Below are 21,957 nucleotides of genomic sequence, written 5' to 3'. Positions count from 1 at the left end.
ATACATACATATTTTGGAACCCACGTACCATGACAGAACCAGGTATTCTGGGTTATTAGTCCCACCCTATTCAAAGGAAAAAAGAATGGAGTTTGAAGGGAATACTTTAAGATAAAATGACTCTCTCTCTCTCTCCCTCCCTCCCTCCCTCCCTCCCTCCCTCCCTCTCTCTCAAGGCTGAAGTTGTCTGGGGTATATGGTATTATCAACAGAATTTGTATCATAGATTAGGATATTGGAATAGTTGAATTATGATTTGTTTGATTGTTGGGTTTGGGAGAGAGCAGGGAGATTGTTTTCATTTCTAGACATCTGGGAATATGATGCGGTTGTCTCCACAGCCTGCAACCCAGGCTCCTGCTTGAAGGTTTGTTTAACTCACTGCCTTTCCTCTCTGAATCCAGTGCTACATGGTGCCAAGCTCCACAGCAGTTTGATTTTCTTTGCCCCAATCTTTCCCCAGAGATGATCTTGTCTAGGAATCGGGACTAGTTTCAAACATCTCTCAGCCCCCCCGCCCCCTTTGCCTCTACTTCTTGGCCTTAAACCTTACGATCTTAATCTTAAACCTATGGGAATCCTAAGGTTTTAGAAATAGACAAGTTGAGCAGCAAGTGTTACGTGTGGAGGAAATAAAAGATCTTGCTTGGGTGAGGGACTTCTGCAAGAAGTTAAAGAGGCAGGGGTTGCATGTCTAACTCCTTGTAGGACATTACTGGTCTGTGTTACGCTGGGCTGCTCTGAGCCTAGGGACAGGCCATAGGGTCTAGGGAGACCTGTGTGGTACCGTAGTTGGAGGATACAAAGAGTCAGAGACAAAGAAGGTGTCTGAGCACTGACACAGCTGAAGGATCAGATACACTGGATGTCCTGGTCTTGTGGGTCTATCACTTAGCCAGCACCGGAATCACTGACATGACTTTCCTACCAAGAGTAAGGGAGACTGTAGAAAATTACATCAACTGAGTTCTGAGTGTTTAGGTTGTTCTTGTAGCCTGGAGCAGAGCATGGGCACCAGTGGCCTCTGCCTGCTGTTTGTACCCACGTCTTCTGGCTGTTATATCCAAAGCACAGCTCAGCTATGAACACAGGGGATTGCCATCCTGAGTCTCGACAAGACTTCAGCCATGCAGTACATGGTTTACTCTGTAAAAAAGATGAAGCATCCGGAATACTGGATTTTAACTCAAACGACTGCAGTCTTTTAAAGTTGGGCACATTGGCTGTGTATTGTCTTAGTTCTGTGGAAATTTTCATTCCCTTGTATTGTTAGATGTGTTGAGTGCCAGACAAATGGTTCTCTGTAGGCGAGAGTGTGCACAGTTCTTGGAGGCATTTATAAACTTGGCGCGAGAGTACTTCAGCTCCTGCAATAGCTTGTCTGCCTGGGCATCCGGCCAGGACCGTGCCTGGCTCTGAGTCACCCTGGGCTCTGTGCAGCGATGGGGTTGGAGAAGGAGCAGGATGCCTGCACTTCTCTTCTGTGCTTCTTGGGAAATGGGCTTCTCTGGCCTTGGGAAGACTGACACCCTTTGTGAAGCCTGGGTCTCTGGCCCCCAGCACCAGCCCCGTCTGTGGGAAGTTCTTAGGGGATGCCTAGAGTTTTGCTCCAACATTGGCAGCTGTGAGCTTTGCCTCAACCTTGTCTTAGGCCATTCTGAAAGCTGACAAGGTAGGCGCTCTGAAGAGTGAGACAAGGACAGAAGCCACTTCTAAAGGTGACACAGGTGGGATAAAGACCCTGGACTTGGCAGATGGCATTCCCTAGGCTTCTCCTTGTGACCTGGATGAAATTCAAAACCCAGCAGTCACCACAAGAAGGGTTGCTTTGAAGATGGACCTGAGGATAACTTCTGAAACTGCCTTTATACTCTGAACTTTAAAGGGGGGATTTATTTATAACGTGAATGTCCCTGCAGCGTTTATGTGCACCTCACGCATATAGACCACAGAGGCCAAAGAGTATACCGGGTCACCTGTCACAGGTGGCTGTAAGCCATATAGGTGCAGCAGCTGAGCAGCCAGTGCTTAATGGCCAAGCCGTCCCTCAATTTCTCCCCTCCAGTTCTTAACTTTTGACGAGGCACATGATTTTATGGTATAACCCGAGCACCTAGAGAAAATCTTCTGCTGATATCAAAGCACAGGATGAACTGGTTTGAACCAGTGTGTCCGTGTATGACCAAACTGATTTTTACACTTCGGGCTTTCGAAAGTTAGTGTGTGGGCAGAGGCAGAAGACCAGCGATGTGCAAGGATGCATGTGTGTGATGGGGGTGAGCACGCCTTTGGATGCAATGGAGGTGAAAGAACCCTTGTCCTCTCTGGAGAAGGTCACCGCAGAGGATGGGCGGAGACTGAAAGCACATTGACCAGAACAACACTGAGATTGAAGCCAAGCCCTTCTCCACAAGCACCGTTTCTCAAGGAGGTTACGCTTACACTCCACACTGTCCTAATGTGGACCAGCCCGCTCGGTTCCCACACAGTGCAGAGGGGAGTACTCTGCCATGGAGGCTCCTCCCCTGCCCTGGGTTCAGTTCCTAAAGCCAGCCCAAAGGGAGTCTTGGGGAGTGGGGGTGGTACAGGGCTTCAGCTGTCTGGCTAAGGGTCGCTTGCGTGGTTGGAAGGGAATGAAGGTCTCAGAGCCCTGGGAGAGCCCTGGGATGCCACGTAAGTCCTTCAGGAATCCAAGGCAGTCCCTGTCCTGGTGTCCAGGCCATTGTAAATAATCCTTGTAAATCCATTATCTTAACAGAGTGCTGGGAAAGAGACTCAGAAGGGCAAGATAAAACAGAGCTGCGGCATTCAGTACAGCGTGGTTGGTGAACAGCTTCCAAAGCTGCAAATGTCAGGACACACAGCCCAGGGTGAAGGGCCAGCATCTAGGTTGTCAATCCACACTAGACTTCTAGCCAGACTAGAGCACTTGGCATGCCATTGTGTGGCCGTGGGTTTCTGTTCCTTTGTTTCCTTTCTTGGGGTGACTAAGATGAGGTGAATGAAAACACTTCCTGCATCGCAGCTGGTTGATCTTTGAAACAGCAGGGGTTCTGCAGTGTTTCCCTTCAGCTCCCAGCATGCTCCTTGGGTATGGATTATCACCTGGGCTCCAAAATGGTAGCTTAGAGTTCTCACCTGCTGAGTGTCCCAGACAGCATTTGAAGGATGGGAGCTCCTGAGGATCTTAAGACTCGGAATATCTTAGCTGAAGCCTCATTTGAAGGACTCTGCCCCATAGGGAGAACATTGCTGTAACATGAGAGACCAGTTCCTTAGACCTGGGACAGGGTCCTCTGTGTGTGTGTGTGTGTGTGTGTGTGTGTGTGTGTGTGTGTGTGTGTAATGAGAAGCTTTGACCTCTCATTCTTTTTTTTTTTAAGATTTATTTTATTTATTATATATATAAGTACACTGTAGCTGTCTTCAGATACACCAGAAGGGGGCATCAGATCTCTTTACAGATGGTTGTGAGCCACCATGTGGTTGCTGGGAATTGAACTCATGACCTCTGGAAGAGCAGTCGGGTGCTCTTAACCACTGAGCCATCTCTCCAGCCCGACCTCTCATTCTTGATCCCTGTGAGCAACATCAAACTTCCTACCTTTCAGGGAAGGGGCTTCTTAATTTCCTTCCTTCCTTTTTCTTCCTCCTCTTCCTCCTTCTTCCTCTTCCTCTTCATTTTCCTCTTCTGCTCCCCCTTCCTCCTCCTCCTCCTCCTCCTCTTCTTCTTCTCTTTCCTCCTCCTCTCCTCCCTTTTTCTCCCTCCTCTTCCTCTTCCCTCTCTTCCTCCTCCTCTTCTTTTTTGTAAACTAAGGGACAAACAGGAAAAGCTCTGTGTACCCCAAACCTAAATCTCAGTTACAGGTTGTAACTTTCTCCTCTTCCAGCTACTGGCAGGATGGTATGAGGGGAATGCCAGAGCCTGGGAGAGGGGAGGAAGCCATTAACAGTGGGAGACATGGGGAGGGTAGGAACCAGCAGATGCCCCTGGGAGTGCTACCTTGATTTACAATTGACCTGACTCAAATAGACTTCTCATTTCAGCCCCACTGTATTCCCTGAAAACCCCGCATTCATGTTTGCCCTCATCTCACAGCATCCAGCGAGCAGCCTTGGTGGTTCTGGAAAATTACTACAAGGACTTCACTATCTATAACCCGAACCTCCTAACAGCATCCAAATTCCGAGCAGCCAAGCACATGGCTGGCCTGAAAGTCTACAATGTAGATGGTATGTGCTTGAAACCATTTGTGGGGTGTGGGGGTCACAGATCCTTTTAGTACATTCGCTTCTACCTACTCTGTGCTTCCTTACAGTCTTTTCTCGCTTCAGAACAATTTCTATTTGTAGTTTAAATGTAGACAAGCATGTTTTCTAGGGGAATGTCAGTTTACAGTCTGCATATATGGCAGGTCCATCCATTTGGAGATTTTGCTATTGGAACCTGTAGCTGTGTTTCCTGCCTCCCGCTAGGAACGGTGTAGATTGAAGGTCCTTAGGAAAGGAACACTTTTCAAAGTCTGAACAGTCTACCCAAAGACTGAGGGTGCTCTCAAAGGGCATTAGGCCTAGAAATGTTGAGAGCTCCCATAACTGGGAGCTCCTCTGTGGCTTCTCAGTCCTGGCTCGGAACGGGAGTTGAATGACAACCAGAAGCTGGAGCCAGCCTCACCAAGTCGGAGCCCAGATTCATTCAGGGTGTCGGGTGCTCAAGTGTGAGAAACAGGACTCCCTGTCACGTCTTGCTGGGCACCTTGGCTAAGACAAGAGCTTTGCAGACTCCTGAAGACATTCGTGTTGTCAACAAGTCAGCTGGTTTACATAGGTGTCAGTTTTTGGTAATGGTATCCCGTCTAACTTTTTTTTCCAAATTTGGCTATGTAAGGTGTATAGCTGATAAGCCAAACCCTTAATGGGAAAACTTAGCTTACCAAGTCACCCAGAAGAAAGAATTAGGCCCTGGCTGTGTCTCTGCGATAGGCTAAGCCGAGTCATGCTCAGGACCTCTGGGCCGTTTCACAAATGGGGTGCATTGTGGTTGCTGGGCTTTGGTGTTCGGGGCAGTAACACCCGGCTTAGCTTGTTTTCCTGTGTGTGATCACTGTAAGTGTCCCTTGACTTCTTTTTTCTCTGTCTGTCCTTGTTCTCCCATCCTGCCCATTCTCTCTCATTGTCTGCTGCATGCGATGTCCCAGCTGCCCTTATGGCCAAACTGAAACTTTGTGTAGCAGATGGTAAGTGACCTCTTCAGCACGCTCCCCGGCGGGTGTTGTTCTTGGCCGGTGTTTTCAGGGGTGAGCAGTCTGTGGCTCCTTCAGAGTTCTTTCTCCATCTCCCTATCAGACTGGGGTTAGAGCTCCTGGCTGCTGTGATTGTGGAGTACTGCGCAGGCCCAGGGAAGTTACTTTTAAGATCTCTGTGTGCTCTGTAGCGGGATGGGTGGGAAAGAACCAGCAGACCACAGACCCTGGTGCTGGTTCTCTGTCCAGCTTCCTGGCGTTTGAGGGTAAAGCTGTCTGTATTCTCCTTTCATCAAAGGGCCCAGTAACAATGCCACTGGTCAGTCCCGAGCCATGATCGCTGCAGCAGCTCGGCGCAGGGACTCCAGCCACAACGAGTTGTATTATGAAGAGGCCGAACACGAGCGGAGGGTGAAGAAGCGGAGAGCGAGGTTTGTGACCCTGCACGCCTGGGCCCTCCTCCCGCTGGACATTTTATTTTCACTTTTTTTTTCTTTTAGCTTCCAGAATTAATTTTCTGTTTGTACGCATGACCTGTATGACTGTTTACAGACCACTTTACTCTGACGTTTCTAAGACTTTGTATGAAATCACCAGCTCTAAACAGCCATCACAGGTCCTGGGCCCACTCACAAAGCTTACCGCACAGTCTGTGGGTCTGAGCCCCGGGGGTGGTGGTAGTGGATGGGAGGGTATGTTGGGGGTGGGAACGAATTCCCTGGGGGCTTCTGTTGCTGCCCTTGGAGGGGGCCAGCCCTACCCATACTCTTTCCCATGGGAACTGAAGGTGACAAAGGTGGCTTCCCTTAAGCCTGCCACCTCATTCTTCCTTTTCCTGAGTTGCTGGGGGGAGGGTTGGGGAAAGGTGGAACAAGGGGGCTGAAACTCTGTTTGCTTCTTCTTTCTTTCTTTCTTTCTTTCTTTCTTTCTTTCTTTCTTTCTTTCTTTCTTCCGCCCAACAAGGCTTTGAATGCTCTGTATAACTGAAGATAATATTGAACTTTTTAAAAAAAAAAACCTTTTTTAAACATCTCTGTGTGTGTGTGTGTGTGTACATGTGTGTGTATATGTGTATGTCCGTGTTCACATCCATGTATGCCACAGTGAATATGTGGAAAGTGTGACTTTTGGGGATTGGTTCTTTGTCTTCTACCACATGGCCTCCAGAGGTCAAATTCAGGTTGTCAGGTTTAGCCCAAGCACCCTTACCCTGACCCATCCTGTCAGCCCGCCTTCACCTTCTGAGTGCTGGAGCACAGGCATGCGTCACCGTGTGGGGCTGGGGACTGGCCCCAGGTCTGGCGGTACTGAACAAACCATCTGCCACCTAAAGCCCCCCAAGCCCTGGCTCTTCAGCGTCTGTGACTGCACGCTCGCCTTCCCTTCCAAGACGCAGTTTAGGCAGAAGTCTTTTTATCTCACCTTTTATTGGAGGAATCAAAGCACAAGCTGAAGTGAGCTTTCTGAGCTCATTATTGGCAGAATTAGGGGGCCCAGGGGCACCACCTTCCCAGTCCCATCTTATTTCTGCTGTTGCTTTTCTTTCTCCCGGGCTCTCTCCATCCCCTGGAAGGGACAGTCAGGGATACAGGATGACAGAACCTTGGGGAAGTTGATGGTAGGCCAGGGTGCTGCAGTGAACAAAGGCCCTCTGGGTCTCCTGGGACTGTCCCCAGAACTTGTAGTGGGCACGGCCTTGCTGACTGTCCCGAATCTCCTTCCAGACTGGTGGTGGCTGTGGAAGAAGCCTTCATCCACATCCAGCGCCTCCAGGCTGAGGAGCAGCAGAAGTCTCCAGGGGAGGTGATGGACCCCAGAGAGGCGGCTCAGGCCATCTTCCCCTCCATGGCCAGGGCGCTGCAGAAATACCTGCGCACCACCCGGCAGCAGCACTACCACAGCATGGAGAGCATCCTGCAGCACCTGGCCTTCTGCATCACCAACAGCATGACCCCCAAGGTGAGCTGTGGGTCAGGCTTGGAGCAGACAGGTCCCCAGGTTTGGCCGGTCACATGACATCCCATGTCTCCACTGTTGTACACTACATGATTTAAGATTTACTTTTTTATTTTGATTTATATGTACTTGTGTGTTTCTCGGTGAGCATCTCTCCTGCTTGGATGCCCCCTGCAAAGGCCAGAAGACGACATTAGGTTCCCTACAGGCGACTGACTGTAAGTCTGATATGGCCAGTAGGAATGGAACTTGAGTCCTCTGGAAGAGCAATGAAGTCTCTTTAAGTAAGGAGCCACCTCTTCAACCCATCCATCCTATTTTTTAACACAAGGTCCCTCACTGAACAGGGAACTCGGTGATCCTGCTAGACTGGGTAGCCAGTGAGCCCCTGGGATCCTCCCCTCTCTTCCTCTCCAGCACTGGGGTTATAAGAACCCACTGCACATGGGAGTCCTAAGAGTCTGAATGCAAATCTCCACACTTGTACAGCAAGCACTGTAGCCGCTGAGCCAGCTCCCCAGCCCAGTTGTTTTTAAAGTATACATTGTGAAGGCGTCTAGATTCTGTAACAGGAAAAAGTTCCACCTTGAGCCAGGACAGAGTAGTGGTGAGGGTGGGCAGGAAAGTGAGCACACGCTCAATGTGATAGGAAAGCGTGTGCACATGCTCAGTGTGACAGGAAAGCATGTGCATGTTCAATGTGACAGGAAAGTAGTGTGCACTACTGAGCATGTACACATGCTTCCCTGTCACACTGAGCATGTGCACACTTTCCTGTCACTGTCCCCTAAACAGCATTGTAGCAGCTACTGAGCCTCACAGTGACGTGTAGTCGGTGTTGGAAGCCACCCAGAGATTGTGCACTCTTAAGTACACAGATACCTGCTGGGTACATACAAATGCCCAGCCTGTTTATATGAGAGACTTGAACATCAGATCATGGTACATGAGGGGCATCCTAGAGTCAGCTTTTCTTTTTTTTTTTTTCCCCCGGAGCTGGGGACCAAACCCAGGGCCTTGCGCTCGCTAGGCAAGCACTCTACCGCTGAGCTAAATCCCCAACCCCTAGAGTCAGCTTTTCAATGCCTATCTGTATGCACCACTCTACATTAAAGGTAGGTTGCCCACCCCTAGAAGGCTCCTTGGGTTTTTCAGTCCATACACACAGATCTGACTCACACAGCTCCCACTCACTCCTTGTGAATAGCTGCTCCTGATTGCACCAGACAGGTAGATTTGCTTAACTCCTTGTCTGTTGATGGCACATTTGAGTTAAGTGTCATGGGTCAAAGCCAGGGGTTGGCTGTTTCTGTGGCTCCGATTTCACTGGCGCACAGCCACACCTTCTTGTGTGCCTATCACCATGGCTACAGCTGCTTGCACTGCCCAGCAGAATGGAGGAGTTAGGAAAGAGGGTTGCTGAAAACCGAAAAGGTCCTGACCTCGGCCTAGGACTAAATGGATAGGTGCCAGTATTTTTCAGTTTATATTATCGGTTCATTCTGTCTCTCAAATAAACCGATTAACTGTTTAATTCTATGCCAGATACATTAGAAAGTCACACTTTAAAAAGTAGAAGACAGTGATGACGTAGTTTTTACCTTCTCTAAGTTTGAAGGCTCGTGGGGAGGAGACAGCAAGTCAGCATGGTTCAAGAAGTGAACTGTGATGTGAGGCATTGCCAGTGATTTCAGGAAGTGCTTTGGCAGAAGAACGTGTTGATCCATCTGAGAACTTCAGGGAGATAGTTTAAACCGTGAAGGGCAAGGAGGAGGCACGTGAGGACGGAGTGGAATCACAGAGCTTCAGTTTGCTTTGTGTCCCTGGAGCAAAGCACGCAGGACAGGGGACATGGGTCTGGCCAGCCCTAGCACTGGCTGCACACACGTCAGTTCTGCATGAGAGACAACATTCACAGTGTGCCTGCTGGAACTGTGAGTGCTTTGTGCATACTGAGCCTTCCCACCTCTCGGCAGCCCAGTGAGCTGGGTTGTGTAATCTCTGCCCTGAGAAAGGGCTCATGACTGAACGAAGTCACACAGCCAGCAGGCAGGAGAGTGGGCAGTTGTGTCTGTGCAATTGTCCTTGTCTCTCTGCCTTGGATTCATTGGTGACTCCTCTGCTCCAGGCACTCAGCCTGCCCTTGGAGATTTTTGGCTTCCAAAAATCATGGTACATGAGGGGCATGTACCTGAAAACACACACAGATAGCGTGTCTTCAGGTAGCGTGTTACGTCAACAGTGGTAGCTAAACCACTTCATTCAGCTCACCCTCTGGTTGTAAATTTCCAAAAGAAAATTCAGAAGTCCAAAGAGTCTTCCTTCCCTAGAGAGGATCTCATGGGGCCTCAGCATAAGAAGCTGAACTCTAGTCTAAGGTATCGGTGTAGTTAGGTAACCTTTCCTAGGGATAACAAAGATGCCCCTGACCACAGAGCACAGCAACCCTTGTAACTTCTCCAATGTTCTTCCTTGGCTTTCAGGCTTTCCTTGAACGATACCTCAGTGCAGGCCCCACCTTGCAGTATGACAAGGATCGATGGCTCTCGACACAGTGGAGACTTATTAGTGACGAGGCTGTGACGAACGGGTTACGGGATGGAATTGTTTTCGTCCTTAAATGCTTGGACTTCAGCCTCGTGGTCAATGTGAAGAAAATCCCATTCATAGTTCTCTCAGAAGAGTTCATAGACCCTAAATCTCACAAGTTTGTTCTTCGCTTACAGTCCGAGACATCAGTCTAAAATTTCTATGCTTGTGGCTTTATGGAAAACAAAAGAAGAATATATAAATATATATATATATGTGTGTGTATGTCCAGGGGGAAGTTCTTTTATAAAGATTTTTTTTAATTCTTCAATGCTGACTCAAACTGGCAGAGGATAGACCAGTATCCTTCAACCATCTGCACTTTATTTGGAAGAAAGCAGATGTCTACCCCGACAAGCAACTGGTGGCATCTGACTTAACTAGATAGGACTTCTGAAGAAGCTGTTCCCCAGAGTTTTTGTGACAGCTGTAAACCAAAGTGTAGCTGCTGTGTCCTCGGGAGCCATGCCTTACAACTGTCCCTGCCTGCGGCCCAGTACCACACCCATCTGTACTTCTGGTCAACCCCTTCATAGATTCTAGGGGACTTACTTTATTCTGCTTCAGGAAATCAGACACTACACACTCATGTGTGTGTTTGTATGCATAATTATCCACATCACCACAGCACCCTGGGGAGTGGTGGGCAGTCCAGGAAATGTCCACCCACCCGAGTCTTTGTTCTTTGCTGCCTTACATTGGCGAAGAGAAAGAAAGGACCCGACAGAAAATGTTCACTGCTGGTTTACAGCTGTTAAGTGATTGGCTTTCCATTTTCCAGAGAGAGAGCCTACCTGCCCTGTTTCTGGCTCTGCTCCTCTGTTGGCCTGAGGCACGTAGCCGTTCCTTAGCCCTAGGACTGCCTACCCAGGCTTCACTCTGTACCCACTCTCCTGAGCATCTGGACCATGGCCGCACCCAGTGGGCAGCTCTGGCCAGGCTAGATTGGCCCTCCAGAACTGACAGGGACTTGGCTTGTCCCTTTGGACAAGCTCTTTGCACAGCCCCTCCCACAGCTTTGTCTGGAGAGGTAGGATATGACCCTGGGGATCCATTCACCTGCAGCCCCTCCTTTAGGTTGCAGCAGTAACCCATCCACCCAATCCTCCTTAGCCCTGCTTCACACAAATCAGGAGAGACCAATATTGTGACTCCCAGTTGGCAGATGCCCCTTGTAGCCATCCAGTTTCCCAGGGAGACAAGTATTCACAAAGCTCGTGTGCCAAGCTGTCCTGCCCCGGGAAACCAAACAATGCCCACCACCTTGGCAACTGCTGTCCCATCCCTATGGTTTGTGACTACCACCACTGTGCAACTTACTGCCAGGAAAAGGATCACTCTGCCCTTGTCGTATACATTGCCCCTGATTGTTGGTCAGGGAGAGAGGGGAAAGAGTTCTGCAGAGCTGGGGAAGGGAGAGTAGGGAGCCAGTGGTGCAGTCCAGAAGGCCCCTCTGTTAGCATGTCATAGCTGGTTACAGAGAACTATCCCCTTAATGTCCCATTTGGAAACATAGCTGCCTCCTGGCAGAGCCCTGTGCAGGGCAGTGCCCAGGGAGCTATTTCCTGACACCTTGAGGTGGGCTGTCCTGGTCTTTGCTTGCCGTATCCGAAGCAGTGCTCCACCAAGTGCTCTTTCCTTTCCCGGCTTCAGGGACCTCGGTTCAGGAAAGGAGAAGGCCGTTATCGCGTCTGTGCCTGTATACACGTACCATTCCCATTTACGCATTCCACAAAGCACATGCTCTTGTCTGTCATTAAAAAAGATCCAAATTGGCGTGGGATATTTGTGATACACCTGTGCTTGGAAAAGCCAACGTTATTCTTTGTTCGGTAACACTTTAGTTCAGAACGATGTGCTGGAGAAGGAAGAGGAACCCGTGGACGAGGCACAGTCAGGATGCCCCGTGTTAACAGGGTGGCTCTGAGACACACACACACACAGAGTGTAACCAGGTCTTAGTTCTTTCCCTTTAGGTCCCTTCTACTGGAATTTGCTCAGGATGTCTTTCTCAGGAAATACTTTAGGAGATAAGGTAAGGGGTGGGCAGTCTGTGAGAGACTGGCTATGTGTGAGGGTAATGTCACAGCATAGCTGCACTGCCACAAATACCATTCAGTTGTTAAGTGCCATAAATGTAAATAGCGTAGAGCTAAAGGCAACACTAGTCAGCATTTTAAAATCCTGTGCTTCCAACCCTGTCTTAAATTATGGGTCTTAAAGGAGTTCATTGGAGTGGTGTGTTGGTGTATGCATTCCCAGCAGGGCAAAGGAAGGTTTAAATTAAGGAATTAATTTATTTTCCCGCCTGACCCCTCTCTGTCTACTTTGCATAGAACTTTGGACTTCCTGAAATTATTGTTTTGGTTGTAAATTGAATATCGATTTTTTTCCCCCAAAACTCTTAAGTTTGCATCGATTCCTGAAGGAAAAACAAAAATCAAAAGCGGGATCCTTCAAAGTCTTTGTGCTCCCAGCATTTTTCCAGCCCGAGTCGAAGTGGGAACTGACAGTGTAAAAGGAAATGTGAAGTTGCCGAAAGCCACAGCACACAATTGAAGACGATAAATTTTTATTTGATTTCATGAACCCTCATAGCCTACTCTTTTTAAAGAATGTAAATTGCTCCCCAAGGCTGGTAGGATGCAGGATCCTATTAGAGGACACAGGATTCCATTACCTTAAATGTTTATAGATTTTTTTCCCCTATAACTTTCCACCTAAGTTATTAAAATTCTAACATTAACTGTGAAAGAACTCAATGAAGGGTGTAGGTCTGAGATTGCTGTCTTCCCCCCGGTGATTTTCATTATCTGCAAAAGTAGACAACTTTTGTTCAGGGAAAAAAAAAAGAGCAGTCCTTAATAGTACTCGAATTGAATGTTCAAGAAGTCTGCACCGCGGGAGTTAGAATAGATTTTAAGGTTATAAGGCTCACCTTAGATTATCCATGGAGTTAAAAATGTTTTGGCTGAAGTTCACAAAGTAAGCCCAGAGAAAATGCTTAAGTTGTCCCCACTTGAATTTCTCTGAGTGTGTGTTGCTGTGTTTGCACGCTGGCAGTCATGACATCCATGTGACCAGTGACAGGTCATTGTGTGTCTCGTTTGTACAAGTGTGTATGGCCGAGCCTGTGGCTCTCTACATGTCTTCCTCAGGGCTGGATCCTTGTCTGTACTCTCCTGTATCCCTCATCCTGGCTTCTCCTTGAGGAGCTGTCTGTGGTGTCTGTTGTCAGCTTGCAGGCACGCCCATTCATTTCTTTCTTGCATAGAGATCTCTATGACCTACAAACAGTGAGGAACAAGACAAAAAAGGGCAAACTCTATGGGGGGGGCGGGGTTACTATTCAAACTTCACTGCCCTGGAAGCCCCTGTGCGTTTAGTTAATGTAACTTTAAAAAGAAACAAACAATGATTGGTTGTTGCAACTGACAGGGAGATCTGCATTTGAAGAGTCCCACAGCAGAGACCCTGCTATTATAACCTATTTCTGGGTAATGTTTGCTCCTTGCGGATCTTGTCACACCAGAAAAACAAATAAATAAATCACTACTGTGAACTTACTAGTATGTAACCTTATCATATCCCATTATAAATAAAACATGCCTCGTTTTTAAGCCCGTAGTGCAGTTCTTCAATGGTACTCGCAGAGTCATGAGCTGACACCAATTCGACTCCATTTTAACCGAATGGGTGCTCAAAAAAAAAAAAAAAGAAAAAAAGAAAAAAGAGAATCTGATTGGGGACCACATTTTGTGATTAACTCTTTTGGGTTAGTGTATAGAGTGATGATTTCATTGCAGTATTATTCTAATGAAAATGCATGGAGTCCCCATTTTGACAAAACATTGTATTTTGGTCATAGGGGAGTGGGAGGGGAGGGGAGAGTAGTGATGCTCTCCAGCTGCTACACATCAGACTCTGTCCAGCACAGCACGCACCCCCCCACCCCACCCCCAGTGTCTTAATAGGGATTCTTCCATTTGCAGTGAAAAAGAAAGTTGAAAGAAGAGACTTGTAGGGGGGCTGGCTGGTAAACGGGATTTCTGCAAGTGTTTAGAGCCCGGCCCCTCTGCCCACTCTCCCCAGAAGCATGATCTAAGTGATTTGGCATTTCTGGGTGTGGAGGAGGGACCTGGAGACACCAACCGTGAGTGGGAACCTGAGAATTCCAGGGAGAAAGGTCCTTTCTTTCCCTTTGGGTTTATACCACTCTGTCCTGTGGCAAGCCGCTCCTCAAGGCTGGCCTATTGGGTTATATAATGAGAACAACCCAAGAAGCCCTCCTCTCAGGAAAGCCCTAACCTGGCAGGCCTGGGCTGCTGCAGACATTTGCTTTGAACCTCTGCCTCTCTGCCAAAGCTGACCAGGCCAAGAGGCTGACTTGGCCCTCGGGCACAGGGCCTGAGCTGGCTTTTTTAGGTGGGAAGAGCCAAGTTAGCCCATCGGGGGTGGGCTATGCAACTGGCTGCAGCTGGTGGGGCTCTGGGACCTTTGGTCTGGTCCTTGACCCTGTTCTCAGCTTCTCTCCACTCCCCACACCTACCCTTTGGACTGCAGGCAGAGTACACACATAAAACAGAACCCAAGGGTCAAAGGGGAAGAAAAGACTTGTTTTCCTCTGCCCCACTGTCTGTAACAACTTTGGTTGTGTTGTTGTGAGTGGAAGATGGACAGAGATGGAGGGGTGGTGCTCACAGGGTCACTGCACTGGGAATGAAGATGAGATTCATTCCTGTTCCTGGTGGAACAAGAGCTTAGGACGGGGATCCTCTTCACTCCATCCTGTTCCATTTCCACACAGCTTGCCTCACCTATGAGACGTGCTTTACTGGCGGATTGTTGTGGAGCCAAGTTTCCCAGCACCGTAGAGAGATTCCTGAAGCCTGAGGCAGGGCAGGAAGGTGGCTTTCTTAGACAAGTCCAGTGATTCATTCCATGAAATAAAGACACTCTTGTGTTAACTCCTGGGGACAAATGTAACAACCTCCCAAGCTTTTATCTCGAGTCTCTGATTCCTTTGACCCTGAAACAGCTTTTGGATAAAAGCATTTGAGCATGCAAATTGTCTGGCTTTGCCTGTCTTTCTGTTTCTCTGAGCGTTCAGGCCTAGCCAGGTGCATTCCCTGGCGAATTCATTCAAGTAGGACAGTGGTTCCCAACCTTCCTGATGCTGGGACCCTCTAATACAGTCCCTAATGCTCTGGTGGTTCCCAACCATGCATTTATTTTTGCTGCTACTTCATAACTGTAATTTTGATCTGTTACGAATCATAATATAAGTATCTGTATTTTCCAGTGGTCTAAGGAGATTGCAGAGAAAGGGTCTTTCAGCCCACGTGCCCAAAAGGGTCATGACCCACAGGTTGAGAACTGCTGATGTAGGCATTGTCAAACTGCCAGCCTACAGAAGCATCAAATAACAGACCTTTGCCTAGAGAATTGGTTATGGCCTTGAGACACCTGACCCACAGTGACGAGGTCAGTTCAGCGTGTACCGTAAGTTCTGTAGCCGGAAGCCGCAGACCTGGCACCAGGGAGGGAGCCGTACCACTGCTTTCAGGCGCTGTTGCCCTCAGTTATAGACATAAAGGAAGAGTCATTTGGTCAGGTGACCACTGTTCCTAAAAGTGGGGCCACAAAAACCCTCTAATGTTAATATATCTTATTCATATGAAGGTTACTCCATGTTTTAAACTTGCAGCTCCTCTAGAACCCCAAAATTATGTCCTGCTTAACTGAAGTTAATTTCTAAGTGGCCACTAATTGGAACAAGTATTTCCCAGAGTGTGGGACACCAGCAAGGTTAAAGCAATGGCAGACACTGTCCCACCCGGGATATGAATTGAACTCTGATGAGGACCAGACCAGAGGTACCTGGGCCAGGCCTTAGGAGAAAGGTTACCTGACAGGTGCTTTTGTTAGCAAGGATTTTAATCTCTGAATTTTGAACCCAGTATCAATACAACAGTCATCAATACAAAATAGGTAGCCAGAGACCATATTACTTTGAATCATTGAGTGTCGTGCTTTGTAATCAAGAGAGGCAGTTTTGGCTTAGCCTGCACTTGCATATATGACAATGCCGGAATGGATGTTGCACTCTAACTGGACATTTTTGGACATATAAATGACTGAATTTCATGGCCCATCGCCATGTGCACAAGTCTCTTTGTGTCACTGAGGTTTGTTGTATGAAATGGACTCTCATGATGACGTTGGTGAGAGGCTGGTGTCTATCATGCACACACTGTACCTAGTATCCAATGTTATTTGGGTTTCTTTTGGGTCCTCCATTGCTGCCCTCACCCCCTTCCAAAACATTTTACACATTAAATATGCTATAAACCTGGAAAAGAAATTGAGACCTCAAGTTGTATACCGTCTCCCTTTCTGGTGTGAATATCTTAGTTTTAAGCTCAACATACTTCTCAGAGAAAAATCTTCGATCTTGATTTGATTTTCCATCAATCTCACATGTTCCTGTGACAATCAAGGGACCTATAATAGAGGAGGAGACCAATGAAGGGCAGTGATCAGAGGAGCGGAAATGAACAGTTGCTGATCATTTTATGGGGACGGAAATTCTAAGTGAATATGTAGTAAAAGATGAAATCCTTAGGCTCTAAAACCTAGAGAGGAAGAAGCCAACCTTGTGAGTAAATAAAATAGAAAACAAAACAAAAACAACAAAAACCCAAAAACAAACAAACAAAAACATTTGAGATGAGGAAAGTGGGAAAAACCTGTCATACACTGGATAGGGGTGTGAGATGTGCAGACAGCTGTGCTTGGTATTTCGTCTTATCTCAGTAATTGATTTTAAATCATTGACTTACTTTAGATGAGGGAACTAGATTAGTTGAAGAAGAAATGTTGCTGCTTTCTGCCTCTACACTCAGCTACCCTTCCCTTGCATGGAATGTTGATAGTTAGAAATTCTTGCCAGTTGCATGGACAGGGATCAGAGAAAGCAATTGACTCGAAGATACTCATCGTATAGATTAATGATAAGCGATTTCCTTGGGCCGTCAGCCCAGATGCTCACGGTTCATAAGTTCACAAGCAAAACCTGCTGGAAAAAAATTGAAGCCACAAGCAGACAGGAGCCAAAGGCCCTTTTTCTCTTTCAGTCCGTCCCCGAAGTTGTAGCTGTAGAATGTGGAGGAGTTTGAGGATCTCAGATGCTAAACTATCATATCAAAGAAGTGGGGTGAAGACATCAGGACAGCGGTAGGGAAATCCCAGAGAAAGAGGCAGGGCCGGCTGGCAGTCGAGTGTGCAGACAGAATCTCAGCTGTAGGAGAGAGGAGGCTGCTCACCATTAGTGCCTCCTTGCTGTGGGAGCATTCTCTAGCTACACAGGCTCGTGTTCCAATCGTAGAGCCGACTCTTGGCTCTGCTTTCTGGGTCAATGTCCAAACGTGTCTCTGTGCTCTAAGACTTTGTACTATTTCAGGGAATATGAAGGTAGTTTTTCAGAACTACAGCTGAATACTTCAAACTTTTTTTTTCTCTCTTGCTTCTCTGCTCAGCTGCCCCATTTACAGCCCGCTCCTTCTTGCCTTCCTTAGTCTCTACGCATCAAAGTTGCAGAGTCTGTTGGTCTACAGACTACTTAAAGGGCCGTAAGTTTTAATAGGTGAGTGGACGGCTGAGAGAACATGAGGTCCCCTCAACATCACAGCACTGACTACAAACTAATCGTGCGTGGTTCCATAGGAGTGTCGGGGCTGATGGCAGTCCCGGGGTTATCCCTCTGACCTGCAGTTATTGATAAACAGTTCTGGTTATTAAAATGCCACATTGATTCCAAAGACTTCTCTTAATCCGCCTTGCAAATATTTCCGTCTGCTAGGTGGCTGTGGTCATTCCGTTCCCACACGGCATGACACTTCCATACTGGTTCCGAGGCTGCTGCTCTGTCCCTCACAAAGGAGGGCTGTGTTTCTGGAGGACTTTGCTCACTTGAGGAAAAAGGTCACATCCTCTCCCAGCTGAGGAGGCTCTCTGGTCCTGCTCCTGTGGCAGTTGGTTATCCAAGCAGCTGGTGCCATGCTGCCAAGAGCTTTAGGTAATATTCCCTTTCAATAATCACTGGGTTTAACTTGTGTATTTTTAATAGGGATAATTAATAATTAATAAATGATAGCCATGAAAGTCGAGTTGTGTCATGCTTACAAAGTTGTCACAAGATTAATTGCTTGCCTACCCAAATTTAGGCAATGTAGAAATGAGTAAAACAGCTTGCTATCAGACCCAGAGGTGAGGAACATGTTCCAATGAAAGTGAGATTACGTGTAGTCTGCACAAGATACAATGACTCCTCACAGGATGACAAACATGAAGGCACAAAGACCCGAAGGGTCAGAATCTCTTCTAGAAAAGAAAGGATCTTTTCAAATTCTGAGATGGAGTTTCACCAACATACACTGAAAGGGATTCTTTGTTCCAGATAACACACTTAATCTTACTCTTCTTTTTAATGGGAGAGCCGATCTTGTGTTTTTAATTAGCCCACATTTTTAGTTTTGTTTGAGTTGATTATGAATGCAGAATGGGAAGATAAATGGGTTCGAGCAATAAAAAGAGTTATTGGAAATTCACTTGAATCTGCCTTCAGACATGCTCTGAGGGAAAAAGAATGCAGTGTTTTAGTCCTTAATGCAAATCCTTTTAAGTATGAAATGAAGTGTTATCTATGACCCTTCAGAGTATTTGTGTAATCCTGAGAAGTTGCTTGAGACCTTTATGTCTCGCTTTATTAAGGACAGTAACCAGACGAATCTTCTAATCTGCTGTAAGGATTAGCTGTGATAACATGTAAGGCGTTTAGCATTGTACTCTGGGCATGTAAGAAAGTGCTCAACCCGTTATCAGCTTAGAGGGTTCAGGACTTACTACACAGCACCATCCAAGCAGAACCAGACGGAATCCCAGAGACCCTAATACAGGAACCTCAGAGCATAGTTCAGCTCCATACATATTTCTAGGTCTCTGAGAACACCAGATCTTCCCGGGCTGAGAAACAGACCACTTTTGCAATGGACCGCCCCCCGCCCCAACTCCTTGGCTACTTCTACTTGAAAGTTTTAGCACTGAGTCCTCGAGGAACAATCAGTTCCCTAAGAGTTCGCTCAAGCTGTGGCTGGGCTTGGGTGGCTGGAACACAGCACCGCCTACTTAGTTTTGTGATGGCAGAAAATTATATTGAGGCCCTGCATTGTACACTGAATTGTACATCCCCCAAATCATGCAAGGACCTTTCAGGTAATAATTAAAGTTAAATGAAGTCACAGCAGTGAGATCTTACTTTGACAGGACAGACATAGTTCTAGAAGAGAATTATCTATCTACTACTGTATCTTCATCATCATCTATTTCTATTACCTGTCTGTCTTTCTGTCTGTCATGTGCAAACAGAATGAAAAGCCACAAAAAGAGCCCTCAGCAGAAACCAACACAATTGGCAACTTGGCATTGGACTAAACTGTGGAGGGCAGAGTTTTTGCTGTGTAAACTACCCAGAGTATTCTGCTTTGGTATGCATGTGAATATCTTCAAGGACTTATGTATTGAAAACTTGATCCCTGAAGCAGCTACACAGAGGTGGGGCTTTAGAGGTGACTAGATCATGAGAGGACTAACCTCATCTTGGCCCATTGATAAGTTCCTAATTGTGTGGACCATTAGGAGACTGGAAAGTAGGTCACTGGAGGGAGGAACACTAAGGGGATAGTTTGGAATCCTGGCCCCTCCCTCTTTCTCTGTGATTCCTGATTGCAATGAGGCAAGAAGTCACCTGTTATAAGATGCTGCTCGTATGGTGTCCCTCTGTCATAACTCCAGCTGCAGGCCATGGAGGCATCCGATCTTAAGCTGAAGTAAAATTCCCTTTTTTAAGTTGTTTTTCTCAAGCATTTTGCTATAACAACAGAAGCGACCTAATACAGTGTGAGGCGGCCCGTGTACCCTCTAAGCTAGGCTCAATAAATAAGCTCTGCTTTGTGATGAACAAAGTACCGAGTGCTGGGAATGCAAAGGTAAGTGAATGTCTTGTGTCTTACAGCCTGTATTTAGCGAAAGGATGGACGGGCAATGCATTATCAGTTAAATGATAAGTGCTGTGACCACAGATGTGTACCCAGTGCTGCGGGAGCAAAGGCGAACAAGCCACTTTCCTGTCCCTAGACAGTTGCATAGGTAGCAATAGCACTCATGCATGCTGGGACTTCATGAAAATGAGCTTAGAGGGGGAAGGGATTGGGTGCAGGCTTTGTTGTGTTGAATTTCAAGTTTTCAGCTAGAATCCAAGTGGATCAAACAGCAAGGTCAAAGTCCAAAGATGAAGGGTAGAGACCCACAGTGGAGGTCGCTCACACTCAGGTGGTGGTTGATGGGTGTGGATGCTCTTGCCTGGAGACATGGATAGCTCTGAGAGACACAGTGACATGCTAACGTAGAAGGGCAGACAGAGGAGCGGAGACATAGAACTGGAGCCAGGCAAAACCTAACAAACTCCGAAAGACTAGAGTGGGATCATCAAGATAGCCGCGATCCTTTCAAAGCATGAGTTTAATGTCCATTAGTTTATTGCTGTTCCATAAAAGGACTGCCCCAGTTTCAAAAACAACACCACACAGAGTCTTCTCCATGTTAACAGATTTCAAAAATAAATTAGAACACTTAGCGACTATCACTACCGAGCACAGTGCTGCTTTCAGACAATCCAAAAGGCACTTGGGGGTTCTTTTTTTTTTTTTTCTCAGTTCCTCAGAGCATCGTGAACTCTAAATTATCGATGCCCTGGTCAACTGCAGGAGTGCTGATGAATGGGGAGAGTTAATTGACCATTGGATAGAGTGGTTTTAACTCAGAATGGGACAGCTCGCTAGCAGGACAGAGAGGGTGCATTCAGTTCCCAGCGCACTGTAGGCAGCCAGCAGACCTGAACAGTCTCCGTCAGAAAAATGAAAAGCCTTTTAGCCTTCAGTCTCTCTCCTCACTGCTGGTGAATATATGAGGCTTGGCAATTAATGGGATGTTTATAGAGCTAAATGACCCCCACACAGCATCCTAATATTCCAGAAATGATGGCAGTACCCATAGCCATCCAAGGCTTGGGTCTGAGTCCACAGATGCTCTGGGTTTGGGAGCTGAATTAGATAATCATGTGGCCTTTCTGGGCTCTGATTAGAAGGCCACTCTCTGCTTGTGAACTAATAGCAAGCTGTCAGTTCTGTCACCATCTGAATCAAAAACAACAAGTAAACTTGAGTAGAGGTGTCAGGAGATACTGTGCCCAGACTCCCAGAATTCCATGACCCCTGATTATCTAACAAAGAACAAGAGCTGTTTGTTCCTCAATAGTTAAAAGGAGTCAGCATGGGAATCACCGCCCCCCTCCCCCTTCTGTCCCTGCAGAGTGGGACAGCTGGGTTTGGAAAGGCATTCACGGAAATGTACTGCTCCTGCCAAGAACGGACTTGGAAAAGATGCTGGAGAAAGGAAAAGAGCTGACTAGGTGTGGGCACCACTGCTTGCTGCCCCCTTGGGCTGTCTGTAATGGGGTACGGGGTGGTTGTGATGTCACTCTCATCAGAAGTACCCGGGGCTGGAGTTATTCATCGTCATCATCGTCATCATCACTGTCATCATTATCCTCATCAGAATTATCATCGTCGTCATCGTCATCGTCATTGTCATTATCGCCATCATCATCTTCATCTTCATTGTCATCGTCTTCAGTATTGATCTTTCCAGAAAGCACATCCTCAATCCAGTCTTCCAGCTCCTCAGCTGTGGGCAGGTCGTCATCATCTGGGATCTCCATCCAGACACTGTCAGCCTGCAGCGAGGGACAGAACAAGCCAATCAGTAAATGGGTGGAGGCTGAGGCAGAGCAGCATTTTCTGAGAAGCTGTGATAAGTGGGCCTCCAAGTCTCTCACACCTATCAGGAATACAGACAGATGGACAAATGGAAATGCCAAGTTACAGAATGGTCTTCGCAGAATTCTGTTTCAATAGCAGTAAAAGAAATCTGTGTCCTACTACCCAAGATTATACATATGTCTACATACACAAAATTAATTATTAATTTTTCAAAAGTGGCTCACAAAAGTCAAGAAGCGTATAGATTGCTAGGATACTTTCTATGGGGTGAA

The 21,957-nt window shown here is 47.1% G+C and overlaps 2 protein-coding genes across 3 annotated transcripts in view; one reads left to right on the top strand and one right to left on the bottom strand.

Annotated features, from left to right (window-relative positions):
* The window catches only part of Vangl1 (VANGL planar cell polarity protein 1), a 48,390-nt gene extending 34,982 nt beyond the window's left edge, over positions 1-13,408 (top strand). The window contains exons 5-9 of one of the 2 annotated variants that reach the window (XM_006233054.5): positions 4,100-4,233; positions 5,199-5,237; positions 5,542-5,674; positions 6,968-7,202; positions 9,683-13,408. In XM_006233054.5, the coding sequence (XP_006233116.1) occupies positions 4,100-4,233; positions 5,199-5,237; positions 5,542-5,674; positions 6,968-7,202; positions 9,683-9,943 (802 nt within the window). In that variant the 3' untranslated portion in view covers positions 9,944-13,408. The remainder of the gene's footprint in view (positions 1-4,099; positions 4,234-5,198; positions 5,238-5,541; positions 5,675-6,967; positions 7,203-9,682) is intronic. The other variant, NM_001109584.1, reaches the window with a different exon arrangement.
* Positions 13,409-20,348: 6,940 nt separating this feature from the next.
* Positions 20,349-21,957, bottom strand: part of Casq2 (calsequestrin 2) — a 56,266-nt gene continuing 54,657 nt past the window's right edge. The window contains exon 11 of the mRNA NM_017131.2: positions 20,349-21,639. Coding sequence (NP_058827.3) covers positions 21,412-21,639 — 228 coding nt within the window. The 3' untranslated portion in view covers positions 20,349-21,411. The remainder of the gene's footprint in view (positions 21,640-21,957) is intronic.

This window comes from Rattus norvegicus, chromosome 2 (assembly GCF_036323735.1).
Source record: "Rattus norvegicus strain BN/NHsdMcwi chromosome 2, GRCr8, whole genome shotgun sequence".
Taxonomy (NCBI): domain Eukaryota; kingdom Metazoa; phylum Chordata; class Mammalia; order Rodentia; family Muridae; genus Rattus; species Rattus norvegicus.
Note: the sequence above shows the minus strand (reverse complement) of the source record. Positions and strands in the feature narration are given on the sequence as shown.